This window comes from Muntiacus reevesi, chromosome 2 (genome assembly GCF_963930625.1).
Source record: "Muntiacus reevesi chromosome 2, mMunRee1.1, whole genome shotgun sequence".
NCBI classification, from domain to species: Eukaryota; Metazoa; Chordata; class Mammalia; order Artiodactyla; family Cervidae; genus Muntiacus; species Muntiacus reevesi.
Genome location: NC_089250.1, coordinates 215,164,881 through 215,178,727, shown reverse-complemented (window position 1 = coordinate 215,178,727; position 13,847 = coordinate 215,164,881). Strand labels below are relative to the sequence as shown.

The window sequence follows — 13,847 nt, the reverse complement described above, 5'->3', positions numbered from 1 at the left end:
GACTCAGAACCCGAGCCGCTCTGCGTGCACGGGGGCAGTGCCAGGTGGGGTGGGGTGTCAGGGAGGGCATGGGCCCTGGAGCAGGGTCCCCAGTCTTCTGCTGGCAGAGCCCTTCACGGTGGGCAGCTCCAAGGACACACACCCGTGGCCAGCACTCACATGCAGCCCACCCAAGAGGACCCGTATTTGACACTGGACTGGGAGGCTTCGGGTCGCATCCTTGTCTCCTCCCCGCCAACCTCTAGGGACTGCAGTGCGGGCTGGCATGGCCGCGCCCATGTGCACACGAATGACGCTGGCTGGAGCTCGCAGGTGAGGAGTACCGGGGTCTTCAGGTCCTTGAGCTGGTTTCGCAGCTGGAAGAGCTCAGTGGAGGTCAGCAGGATGGTGTTGAGGGTGTGGACCATGGTCGAGGCGAACGTGAGGTCCTCCTCCCGGAGCAGGATGTCCGCCATTGAGTGGAAGATGCTCTCTGCGTGCAGCAGGAGGCAGAGCTGCCTGGGGGAGGGGCAGAGGGGAACATGGTTTCCTCGTGAAGCAGGAGGCAAAGCTCCCTGTGGGGGAGGCGGCTCTGGGCCACAGGCTCGGCGCCCTCTCGCTCATCTTCCAGCTCCCAAGGGAGCCTGCTCTCTCCTGGGCCTCTGGGGGGCCCAAGGGGGCCACACACAGTGGAGCTGGGTCCACGGCTCCCGGGCACTCCAGAGTCCCACAGGCTGTATTTATCCATCCACCCCAGGCCAGAATGTGAAATCCGAAGAAAGAAAGCTGGAGGAATAAGGCTCGGGCTTTTTGGGAAGGAGTCTCCATTTTATAAAAGGGAAAACTGGGAACCCAGAGAACAGAGGAAGAAAGCAGTTTTCCCCGGGTCCCTGGTCCAAGGTGATGTCAACAGTGACACCAGGTCTCAAGGACAGGGCTCAGGGAAGCCTACAGACCTCCCTGGTTTGCCAGTTGCCCACAGAGGCCTGGTCTTGCGGGGACAAGCAGGCCTTCCTGTTGGGAGTCTAGGAATCTCAAGGCCTCTGGAAGCTAACCCAGGAGTCAGCAAAGGCTGGTAAGAAAGGTGGGGTGTGGCCCCTGAGCCCTGCCTGCTGGGGGCTCTGCCAGCATGGCACCCCCTTTCCTGTCTCTCATCCGGGGTCAATGTCTGTTTGCCTGACTCCTGGTCTCAGGCCTCAGGCCTGTGGGGTTTGAGGCCTCAAAGGTGCTGAACAAAATGAGCCCCACTTGGAGCCAGTGAGCCTCTGACATCTCTGTCTCCGGTCACTGAACATACACTGAACTCAGCATTATCAGGGTCTGGCTTCCTGCTTCCTTCCGAATACCAGCCACGCCCTGGGGCCAGACAGGAGAAGATTCTTTTCCACCCCTGGCTCCAGAAAAATCCCAGAGCATTTGGTAACGGAGAGGCCAAACCACGAAGTGCAAAGAGCAGGCAGGCCGTCTCCAGCCTAGGCCCAGCTGGAACCAGCAGGCCCGGGCCAGAAACCACCAAAGAAATGGAAACAAAGCTGCTGGGGGGCAGTGGGGGGTGGGTGGGTGGAGGATGGGCCTCGGCGCCTGAGCCTAGTGCTCCTGACCAGCTGCGTGACCCACTGTGTCTGTGGGACAATTTCTCCACCTTCCAACTGGGGGTGATGCCTGCCTGTACCGTGGGGGCGGCTCAGAGGGCACCACCCAGACTCCTGACCGCCTGTGCGGCGCGTGGTATGTGGGACGGGACCCCTGGTTGGGTCCTGCGCTGGTACCCTTTGGCAGAGCACGGACGGCGCTTCCGTCCCTTCGCGACCCTCCCAGCCCGAGACGGGCCCCCTCTCCAGGGCCGTGGGAGAGAAACGGGGCAGGAGAGCAGGGCGGGAGGAAGGAGCACTTTCTGACAAATGGTCACAAATGACCATCGCCTGCAGCTGCCGCCGTCTCCATGACAGGGGCTGACAGCTGAGGCTGCTGCCAGGCAGCGCTCCCTGGGGACCCAGGCCCGGGGCCGGGGGGGGGGGGGTGGCCTGCGGCAGCCGGAGGACAGCCAGGGCAGGTGCAGAGGGACCGGCAAGGGGGTGGCGAGGCGCGGAGGCAGGCGCCCCGGCCTCCCGGCGTCCCTAAGAAGCCCCGACTGCAAGGGGGCCTCACAAGGTCAGGACAGCAGAGCGCTCAGTACGTCCGCATCACCACGCCCTCCTCCTTGGGGCTTTCAGTCACCTTCGGCTCCTCTCTGGCTGGCACCCTCGGGGGCCGTGTCTGGGCCAGCGGATGTCTTCAAAGCTGTCTCTGGATGAGCAGCTCCCACACGCGCCTCTCGAGCCCTGGTGGCCTCTGGATGGGCACCGCTCACCTGGTGGCTGCCCTGCCCACTTGACCAGAAGGCTCTTCAGGCTTGGCAGGGCCACAGCACACCTCCTGGTTTCCCCCTCGCCTCAGGCCCCCAGCCTTCAGGGGACATCAGTGCCCACGCAGCTGCTGCAGCCCAAAGCACAGAGTCCTCCATGGCCCTTGGGGCCCCTCTCACCAGGACTCTGCCTTCAGCGCACGCCTGCCTCCTGGCCCGTCTCAGCCATCCTGCCCGGGGCCACCGGTCGGCCCTTCTCGCCTGCTCAATTCCAAGCCACCTTCTAATCAGACTCCCTGCTTCTTTGCTCACCCTCCGTGCCCCAGTGGGGGTGCTTCTTAAAAAGTGCCAATTATGGATTTCCCTGGTGCTGCAGTGAATAAGAATCTGCCTGCCAATGCAGGGGTCATAGGTTCAATCCCCAGTCTGGGAAGATTCCACATGCCGCAAAGCAGCTAACCCCAAGCGCCACAACTACCGAAGCCAGCACACTCTAGCGCCCTCAAGACACAAGTAACGAGCCCCTGGGCGGCAACTTCTGAAGTCTGTGCACCAAGAGTCTGCTCCAAAATAAGAGCAGCCACCGCTATGAAAAGCCTGTGCATCGGAACTAGAGAGTAGCCCCGTTCTCTGCAACTAGGGAAGGACTGCAGGCAGCAATGAAGACCCGGCACGGCCAAAAATAAGGGGCCACTTTCCACTCAACCCTGAGTTTGTGGCGTGACCCGCACAGGAGGGCCAGCCGGCCCGGCCCCATGCTCCCCCCATATCTCCTGAGACCTCACGGAGCCTGCACCCCACGCAAGCAGAGGGGCCCAGCCACACCACCGCAGCGGGAAGAGGAGTGGCTTCAGACCCAGGGGCCCGGCTCCCTTCCCCGTTCTGCCTCCTAGGAGCCCGTGGTGAGCGGGCCCAGCAGATGGCGGCCTCACGGGGCTGCTGCGTCATCACTTCTCCACGGAGCCCCCGCCCGCTTGGGCTGCCTGCCGGGCCCTCAAGCAGAGCATCAATAATGGAACACAGCTTGCGAGCATTAAACATTTGCCCATATTTTTTAATACCCACATTAACGTGCTATTCATGATAAGGCAATAGCTTGGAAAATACTTGGGGACAAGGCAGAGAAGTGGGGTGCAAGGGAACCTGGGTGGGGTCTGGGAGGCCACAACCTAGGGGTCCCCTTAGGCCCGAGGAGAGCAGGGGTCCACCCACACCTGCCCTGGGGCGGTCTGCAGTGCATCCCTGGATCCCAAGGACACTCTGCTCCCTCTCCTCCAGCCACCCGCTGCGGCATGGACCACTGTCCCATGCTTCCAGGTCCGAGTTCCCACAGGGGACCCTGTGTCACTCACAGGAACTCTCAGGGGAGCAGCCTACCTTCCATTGGCTCTGAAACCCCTGGGTCATGAGAGGGACCGCCACTTTCCCTAACGCACAGAGAGGGGCAGCCTCAAAAGGCCAAGCCTGGTGCTGGGCTGGGAAGGCTCAGGACCAGAGCCCGCCCGCAGGGGCCGCACCACGCTTGCTGGGCTGGTGTGAGCCTCCTCACTGTCCCCCAACCACAAACACCGGCCAAGCACCCACCAGACTCTGCCCCTGAATGGCCTCAGCCGCAGTGGGAGGTGCTGCCCTGGGCCCAGCCTGGCGCCCACCTACAGCCCCTGTTGCAGGTGACCATGGGCCAGAGTGGGCAGGAGGAAGACCTCAGCTGGCCTGGCAGGGGGCTGGAGAGGGTGGGCCATGCCTTGAGGCCGCGGGTCCTCCCTCCGTCCTGGTGTGGAAAGGCCCCGTGCTGCTTCTTTTCCGGGGACTGGGACCACGCTGGGCCAGGCCAAGTCCTGTTGTGCAGGCCAAGACCCCTGCCCTCCCTGCTGGGCCATGTGCAGAGCACAGGAGTGGAGGCCCTGCTCTCCAGGGGCTCATCCTGCGGGTGGGGGTGCACAGGGCAGGGTGCCTGGGGGAGGCCGTCTTGGTAGTGGGGGTGCTGAGAGAGGGAGGGGACCCAGTCCTTTCGGGATAGAGGGGGCCGGGGGGCAGGCATGGGTTGGCACAGAGGAGGGGGGCGTGGACGGTGGGGACAGCTGGGGGCCAGGCCCGCGTGGAGGAGCAGGGGCCCGAGCACGGGTGCTCTTCCTGGGGAGGCATCCTGCTGCCTGCCGCACAGCGCTCTGGGAAATCTGAAGTCAGCCATGCGGCTCTGGGAGAAGACGGAAGACTTCTTCCCATGACCCCACTCCCCTGCATCCTCCAAAAACAGGACCAGCGAAGCCACGTTCCCCCACCCACGCTGTTGGCCAAGCCTTTCCCGGGTCCCCGGGCTCCCTTCCGGTCTCCCTGGCGCCTGTCGCCAAGTCAGGGCATGCTGACGCCCCCGCCACCTGGCCCTGCGGGTTCTGACACCAAGCCCGGCGGCCCAGTGCTGGCTGGGAAGCGAAGTGAGCTCATCCTTTCTCAAGGGGCGCTGGGGGTGGCTGCCCGGCCCTCCCTTCCCCACTCCTTGCTCAGGCCTGGCTTTTTGTAGAAAAGCTGAAGCAGACAGTATGTCTGATCCCCGAAGAGAAGGTGCTGGGTGAACAAGCAGCCCGCAGGGCCCAGGAGTGTCCCCTACCCAGGCCGACAGTGCTGGCTTTGGGACCAGCTGGGGAGCACAGCCCAGCCCACTGGTGAGTCTGCCCAAGGTCACTGGTCGGGGGACGTGGAACTGGCATGAGGTGGACTCAAGAGAAGTTTAAGGGGAAGTGGAGGCTGGAGGGCTTTCTCATCTTGACTGTCCCGAGTCACTAGCTACCCGCACAGATGGGGTGGCCAGCAGCAGAGGGCACCAAACAGCTGGCCTCAAAGGGGAGAGCCTGGACTCACCCCACTGGAGCAGGAGGCGATGCTGCTGCTAAGAGACAGGCATAAATGCGGGGGCTGCCTCCTGCTGCCCCAGTCACGCTTAACACAGTCTGTTCCTGCTTCAACCCCTGCTCGCCTCCCTGCTTGCTCACTGCCCCACGACGAACAGAGAACTCAAAATGAGCCCCAGTGGGCGTGCCGCCACTCCCTAGGGCCCCTAAGCTCCCAAGGAGCCGGGGGACTAGACCTTCCCAGGCCCCTCCAGATCTTGAGGAATCGCGCTGTGTTAGCACCACACGGGGGAAAGGCAATGCCAGTGACTTCGTTCAGTGCCTCCTGTCTGACTGGGCCCAACCAATGGTTTCCTGATGCGGGCAGGTCTGTTGCTCACGGAGGCATCTTCTGCGTTCTCCGCTAGCACTGCTCACCGGGTCCGTCACGCCTCTGTCTCCACGCCGGCCATCCAGCCCGCCTGGCACCCGTCTCCCACCCAGGTTCTGGGCCGGGGGCCCGCCCCTGTGAGCTCAGCTTCAGGGGATGGTGTGGCCGATGGGGAGGGGTGCGTTGGGCTGCGAGAGGTGAGCAGGCAGTTGCCCTGAGTCAGGCTCCCTGTGAGGCTGCACGTGGAGCGCGCCTTCTCCCTCAAGCCTGGCCTCCCTTCATCTCCATCCCCAGCTGCCAGCTCCATGCATGGAGGGCCAGGCCCTCACCCCCTCTGCCTTTTGGCCCTAGGTCGTGTACACGGCCCCTCGGTGATCCGAGGCCAACGGAACAGGCCTTTGCCGGGAGCCCCACAGCCGTAACTCTGAAGCGCAGCCTCATGTCAAGCACAGGGAACGCGGGGGCCCAGAGTCATTCCCACAGGAAAGGGCCCTCCCGCCTTGCCCTGCCCCTGTCCCCACAGCTGGGATCCTTTAGGAATTTAAAGGGAAAGCGGCTCTCAGGTCGCTGAGACATCTGGATGGGGGAGGAGGCCGTGGGCTCCCTTCTGAAGTTCAGAGAGCTCCCTGCCTCCTCCCCAACAGCCCCCGGCTTCTCTTCCCTTCCAGCTCTCTGCTTCCCAAGTATGAAAGTTGTAAATCTGTTTTATTTATTTCAATCAGTCCTCAGCAGTGTGCCCCTCAGGGCAGAGGCAGCCATGGTAACCCTGCCAACTCATGCCTTAAAAATTCATCATGTCTAATGCAGCCAATGTGTCTGATACACTGAGAAGTTTTTTCGGGGGGTGTGTGGTGGGAGGAGAGGGTACAGGAGTTGTTTTTCTGGGTCTTGCTGGGAGTTGGTGCAGTGGGGGTGAAGACAGAGGCAGATGGGCAGAGGCAGAGGGCCGGGAAGGAAGGGGCTTCGGTCCACGCAGCTCGTTTGACCCTGCTACAGAGGGTGTGGCAGGCTCTGGGGGCAGACGCCTGAGCGGGGCTCATCCTGGGACCTTCAGGGAAGGCCTCCTTAGGGTGGGAGGGGCCAAGAAAACCAAGCGGTCTCCTGGAGGGGGCCAGGGCCTCTCTGGAGGCTCAGGGTTTGCTCCAGGGACCACAGAGAGAGGGGGCAGAGCCGGGAGAAGTCTGTTTGTCGCTCAGTCGTGTCCAACTCTTGCAAACCCATGGACAGTAGTCTGCCAGGCTCCTTTGTCCATGGGATTCTCCAGGCAAGAATACTGGAATGGGCTGCCATTTCCTTCTCCAGGGGATCTTCCCAACCCAGGAAATCAAACCCAGGTCTCCTGCATTGCACGTAGATCCTTTACCAACTGAGCTACGAGGGAAGCCCAGGAAAGGTGACCCCCATTTCCTCCTTCCCGCCCATCTACCAGACGCCCCTCTGGCGCGCGTTTCCCGTGTGCCGCAGCAGTCTGCTCAAGCCCAGCCCCTGTCCGCTCTAAGTGCCTCTGGCCCCCGACGGGCCTGTGCCCCGACCCTCCCCTGCCCGCCCAGCCTGTCCCGCCATCTGCCTGCACCCCCGGGGTGCCGGCCCCTGCCGCTCCCTGGGGATGTCTCCTTTCTCGACCTCGGCTTCCCGAGGGAAGACGCCCAATTGGGCGGGGCCGCTGGGGGCAACAGGAGATGGAGACTTGCGGGCCAGAAGTTAACAACAGGAGAGCAGGGTGGCCTGGCTCACTTTGGTGTGGCATGCAGCTGGCACTGAGAACGGTATGTGCGGGAACCCAGGGAGTCAGGCGGGCTGTGAACCATGCAGGGCTGACCTACGGACAATGTCCGAGTCTGTGTCCTAGAAAGGAGGCTGCACCTTGGTCCTACAGGGAGCCTGCCCTGAACAAGGCTGGAGGTACGTCAGGGGGCAGGGGTGTGACCTCCTGCCAGAGGCTCTGGGGACACCACGGAAGGAGGGAGAAGCCCCTGGGGGCTGTCTCTCCACGCCCCAAGCCTCAAACCCCAGAAGGTGAAGCCCATGGCTTCAGAACATTTCACCTTTTGAGCACTCCAGGGAGAGGAAAAGAAAGGGATGGGCCGTCGTGGGAAAACCTGTGGTCTCCATGACAATCAGCTCCAGCCAGCCCTTGAGAGGGGCCCTCCCTCTCCCGTCACAGGGATTCCCTTCAAGCTGAATCACATCTTCCTCAGCGTCGGCCCCACAGGACAGAGGTCTGTGAGTGCTTCCTCCACATCAGGTCTGTCAGATACCTAAAGCCCCTTTCACGTGGGCCAGGAGCTGCTGCAGAGAACAAGGGTGAGGCCAGAGCCTTGCTGAGGTCCCCCTCTGGTCAGCCCTCCCTGGCGCCTGAGCGCTTCGCTGCTGCCTTGCTGTTTGCCCGGCTCACCCAGCAGCTCTGATGGGCTTTTTCGGGAAGACACAGGGTTTGGGGGGAAGGCGGAGGGCACCCTGGCTACAGGTATCACGAGGCCTTCTGATGGACTGGAGCCTGGGTTTCTCCAGAACCTTCCTGTGGCGCTGGGGCAGTTTACCAGCAAAGCAGCTCTTCCTGCCCCACCCTCAGGTTGCCTCTGGGGGTAGTGGGCACTGAGCAACCACACAGCCATCCCTGGCAGTGGTGACCTGCGCCCACACCGAGTCTGATCTGCTGGGGTGGTGGCCTGTCTCCAAGGGTTGGGGAGCCCAGTGGGGGCGAGGATGGAACCCATGGGGATGACCCCACCAGCAGGCCCCAGAGCAGCTGCCGCCCGAGGCCCAGGAGGAGCGGGGGTCTCAGTCTGATGACTCCCATGCTCTGAGTCCAGGTTGAGAGGTCGGGGAAGTGACCCTGAACCCTGCAGACCTGGGGGCCCACAGGGACCATCAAGAGAACTGAGCGGAACGGTCCTCCCCTCTGAAGCCCTGCAATTGCCACGCTGCCAGGGCCACAGTGCTGCCGAGCCCCAGACCCACAGTTCAGGCTTCCTTCCACCGGACAGTCAGCTGGGTGTCACCTGCAGCACAGACCTCTCCTCCTGGGTTAGCCCCTCTTTCCACCCGAGGGCTCCAGCTCCCTGTGACCGGAATGCCTAAGGCACACAGACCTCATGACACGTGCCCTTAATCGTCAGGGTCCCTTGTGGTGGAGGGGACAGGTAGGGGAAAGCGCTGCTGAATCGCTGACACTTCTCCCCTCAAACAGTGGGGGTGACCTTCTGAGCAATGAGGCAGCAGGTGACAGAAGTGCCAGGAGTCGGGGCCCGATGGGCTGCCCTGTTGTCCCCGAGAGTGGCTTGGGGACGCCCCTGCCCCACCAGCCTTCCCGTAAGCAAGCTGCTCTGTTCACACTTTCCTCTACTCCATCCCCTTCTTCCCAAACTAGCCCTTTGCTCCAGGCCAAGGATCACTCCCTGTTGCTTGGTGAAGGGACCACAAGCACCTACAGATGGCAAGCACCTCCTTTCCACCTCAGTCACCCTGGGCTGGACACAGAAGCCTGAGTGTCCCCCCAAACTGCCCCTCTCAATGCCGCCACCAGACTTGGGCCCAGCAGCCTGGTGTTCACATGGTCACCCCACCCAGGTCAGAATGGCCCCCTCCTTAAATTCTTCTTCACCCAAATGGGCTGCCCTTGTGGTGTGGGTCCTAGGCGACCACAGTGGTCCATCTGTATCTCACATTCCCATGGTGACTACTCCAAGGATGTGCCTTGAAGGGCTCCCATCTGCTCTGGGGGCAGCCTCGGTGCCTGGCCTGTGGGCGCCATACACACCTGCTGTCTCAGCATCCTGGCTCAGTCAGAAGGTCACACAGAGACCCTCTAGAACCAGGAGGCCCTCCACATCAGAAACAGCCCCTTACTGAGACCCCTGAGCCCAGCTGCACACTGGAGTCACCCAAAGACTGCTGGGGCCTCCAGGAGTAGGTGATGTATATTCCTAACAGGCCTCCTGGTCAGGACTGAGAACTGCCGCCCTGAATTGCTGCCAGCCTGGAGATGCCGCTCTCTGTGGGGAGTGGTTTCACGGTCCCAGCAAAGGGCTGCAGGGCCCAGACCTGGCTCAGGGCTTTGGCTGCTCTCCTCCTCCTGACCACTCCCCACCTGTCCGGGGACTGCGTCCTGGCTTCCCCTGAGTTTCTACCTTGTCCCCGCCTTAGGGTCCCAGGTCCTCTGTGCATAGCCCTGACTTGCTCCATTGGAAGGGTGAGAGAGAACTGAGTCCTCAGACCCAGACAGCGTGGCCACCCTGCCCTCAGTCCCCGCCTGGTGGCCCTGGGGGGAAGCACAGAGCTCCCCTGAGTCCCAGACTCGGAGGCTCAGGGGGAAGCACAGTGCTCCCCTGGGTCCCAGCCTGGTGGCCCCGGGGGGAAGCACAGTGCTCCCCTGGGTCCCAGCCTGGTGGCCCCAGGGGTAAGCACAGAGCTCCCCTGAGTCCCAGCCTCAGAGGCCCGGGGGTGGGGGTGGGGAGAGGAGCACAGCGCTCCCCTGGGTCCCCGCCTGGAGGCCCTGGGGCGGGGGTGGGGGGAAGAGGGGAGGAAGCACAGTGCTCCCCTTGGTCCCCACCTCAGAGGCCTGGGGTGGGGGAAGCACAGTGCTCCCCTGGGTCCCAGCCTGGCGGCCCCAGAGGGGAAGTACAGCGCTCATCGTCCCTGCGTGCGCCTCTCCTGCCTTCCTGGCTGCATCTGGCTTCCACAGGAGAGAACTGTCTACAATCAGGGAGCTGGAACCATTAGTGCCTTTCTGGCCTTCCAATCTTTCGTCTGGGAGTTCTACGGAATTTTATGATCTGAGATCATTTTCTGTAGCTCTTCACAAGTGCCCACTTAAAGGGCACTGAGATAAACGTCAGGACAGACAGGGAAGTGAAACGCTAATACCCACTGCTGGTAACAAAGAGCAAATATCAGAGCAGCCTTGGCGCTTGAGTCTCTTGGACAACATGGAGAGATCAGACTGAAAGGGCTGGGAGGATGGCAGGGTCACAGCTGAAGGTATGGGACAAAGAGAGCATGGAGGGGACCGCTTCAGTTCTCCGTGGCCAGATGCAAAGGGGCTTCTCCTATTTGTACCCCCTCCCACCCGCTGTCAGGAGGCTGCAAAAATTCCTTTTGTGATCGGTCATTTTCAGGGAAATTTAAGATGCATAAAATAGACTTTTCATGTGAACGTCCCCTCCCAGACCAGGAGAGGTTTATGGGATTAAGCACACGAGAATGGGAAACGGCTCCAGATGTGACGGCGCCCTGCAGGTGCCTGAGGAGTCCCAGGTCTCTGTCACAGAGACAGCCCCCTGCCTTCCCCAACAGCGTGTCAGGCAAGGGGTCCCCCCAGCGCCCCATCACCTCCCACAGACCACGATCTGGATGCTGCGCACAGACACGGGCGATGGAGTTCAACCCTGACACGGCAGCCTTGCTCACAGAGAGCTGACCCTGAGTTGGCCTGCTGCAGCCTGAAGACGAGAGGGCAGTGTCCCGACAAGCTCGGGATCCTCATGGATCCGCTTGTCAGACGACGGCTGGCGTGTGAGGGAACACAAGGCAAGTGGCAGAACGACTGAGTCTGGGATTCTCTGCCAGAAAACCACAACCTTCACCACAAACAGAATTACACGTTTGTAAATGCAAAGACAAGTTTTGGGAGGAAAGCAGAGGCTACTTGTGGGGGAGGAAGGGGTGGGGAGGGTCTCTCACATTTCAAACTACATTCTTCTGCGTTATTTCCATTTTTATCTTACATGGGTTAAAATGTCTTTTGAAACAATACAGAAATCACTTAGAAACCGACACATTCAGGGATGGTCGTGGACCCCCTCAAGGAGATCTCGGAGGCGGAGCAGCGAGATTTAACAATGGAAACAAGCACTGCACCAAGGAGAGGATCAACAGCCAGGAAGGGTATTTTTAGCTACGGTGGCTCTTTGCTTCAAAGGCGTAGGTTTCATATAAAACCAGGCAAACCTCCTACAGAGTCTGCCTGTTTGCAAGGAGTGATTAGCATAATACTCCTCACAGGAGAAAACGCCTGGCTCCACTCTGAGGCAGGAGTGCCTACTACTGGGTGGTTTCTCCTGAAATAGCATCTGAGCAGAAGAGCAAAGTCTCATCAATGGAGACGAAGGCCCGGCCTTCCACCAGAGCTGGAAAGCCGCCTCCACCCAGGGCCTGGGGCTGGTGGGTGCGATACAGCCAGGCCAGGGGAGATCTGAGACTGCAGCCTCGCATGGGAGGCCTCCCTTTTGCGCGGCTATTTAAATCACGTTTGCCTCATGTAAGCACCTTCTTCCCATTTCAAGTACAAAGGGTCTGGGGGTTGCCTTTCTAGGTGCCCCTTCCGAGGGGGAGGTCAGAGCCAAGTCAGGGCAGAAGATGGATGCAGAAGATGGATGGGCTGGGGAGATGGCAGGCGGGGACCGTCGCTCAGGACTCCGATGCCTGCACGTCGGGGAGGTGTCCCCCCCTACCCCGAGGCGATGGGGGGCCCTGGGAGGCAGTGCTGCTGTGCTGAGCAGGCTGCAGCCCGTGCCATCCTCCCCCCAGCCCCTTGGGCGCTCACGCCTGTCCAGGCCCATCCATCCTGCCTCCCTCTCTGGCCTCTCGTCCCGAGCGGGGCTCCCCACTCTGCTGGCACTATGCTTGGCCTGGAGGCGCATCTCTGATGGCTGTCTTTTCTCTCCTAGGAGCCCTGTAGCTGGCTCAGGAAGACTAAACATGTAAAGGGATGTCTGACCGTTTCTCCAAACACCACACGAATGAAATGGAAGCTGTGACCTTCCCAGAACTCTGGAATCACATCCTCATCTCGGGAGCTGAGCTGGGGACGAGTATCACCGGGCAGTTGCCCTGTCCCAACAGGTCCAGCACCCCACCCTGGGGGGAGTGTGCCCTTGGACCACACGAGCGATGGGGCTGGGGCAGAACGCGGCAATGTTGTTGCTACTGCAGGCACCGCTGGCCGTAGACAGGGCAGAGGGTCACAGGGGAGGGGAAGGGGGGTGCAGTCCTTTCTGCGTCCCTGCTCCCCGCGGGGACCCCGCAGCGGTAAGATCACAGGTTCTCCTGCAGAGGGTCAGAGGACCGGGAAATACTCACAGACGGTGTGCACAGCTGAAGATCTGAGGAAGCAATTACCGTGCTACTTGGGGGTGCAGGAGAAGCAGAAGGAACTGGACTGGGGCGGTGGCTCAGGCTTGAAGGGTAGGAAGGAAGTGAGGTAACGCCAGGAACCTGCCAACTGCTCGGGCCAGGGGCTACTGGCAGAAGGGGCGGGGGGCCCCTCAAGAGCCGGCTCGTCTGTCAGGAAGGGCATCAGCTCACGTAGGAGGAAGGGAAAGGCTGACTCCTCTCTGGGGACAGGTGGGGAAAGCTGGCTGAGCTCACAGGCACCTGGGACTAATTGCCTGGGAGAGCCGCACGCATCAGGGCAAGGACGCCTGGGTATCAAGAAGGCCTGAGACTCAGTCCAGGTTATCTGCTCACACTGCCAGCCCCGGCACCACTGAACCTTCCAGAATGCTGTAACGGCCATGTCCCTTGTCAAGCAAGCTTCCTGAACTGCTCCTTAATCAGCCTCTGGTGTCTGAGGAGGCCAATGACGCAGCTAGAGACAGAGAGCGTCCCCATCACCGCAAGCCCTGGGCCCCACTTCCCTGCCGTTCATGGGAACGTGGGGCCCGGGGCTCTGGGAGCTCAGGCAGTCCCCTGGCTCGGTGCCACCCACCCCAGCGTGGCCACGTGTCAGGGTGCCCCTCAGTACTTGTGCACGCCCGCAGCAGGTGCAGAGGGCCTTCTGAGCCTGCCCGGGGTCCGTCAGTGACTCCAGGGGAGTCTCAGGCTGCTCGGGCCTGGCCACCGCCTCACTCCCAGTCCCTCCGGGGGTCTGCGCCCTGGCCCCAGGCTTCCGGGCACACTCTTCGTACACATGGGCACCTTCTCCTACCACCTCCCCGCCACTGAGTGCCTTATCTTCCATGGCTCAGGGACTCTGCATCTCTTTCTAGAAGCTTCCCTGGACCCCTCCCTCCATGCTTGGCACCCCCCCCTCATGTGCTCCCACAGAGCATCATTGCTGCTTAAGTTTGGGGCCCCCCGGGAGGGCGCTGGGACCCTGTCTCTGAGGCCTGCTCGGTGATGCGTGGAGGCCGGCACAGCAGCAGCCCCTCCGGAGCGGGGGGCAGGGGGGGAGCTGAGGACTCTGACCCACTCTCACGGGGGTGAGTGCTTGCTCCCGGCAGTCCATTCAGAGACGAGGACTCTTGCCTGGCCTGACAGCTGTGGCCTAATTTCCAGGGCTCTACCCGGCTCCTTAATTTTACCC

The 13,847-nt window shown here is 61.7% G+C and overlaps 1 protein-coding gene across 2 annotated transcripts in view; it reads right to left on the bottom strand.

The window, feature by feature from the left end:
* Nucleotides 1–13,847, bottom strand: part of VAC14 (VAC14 component of PIKFYVE complex) — a 75,716-nt gene that overhangs the window by 8,377 nt on the left and 53,492 nt on the right. For both annotated transcript variants that reach the window (XM_065924967.1, XM_065924968.1), the window contains exon 15: nt 324–498. In XM_065924967.1, the coding sequence (XP_065781039.1) occupies nt 324–498 (175 nt within the window). The remainder of the gene's footprint in view (nt 1–323; nt 499–13,847) is intronic.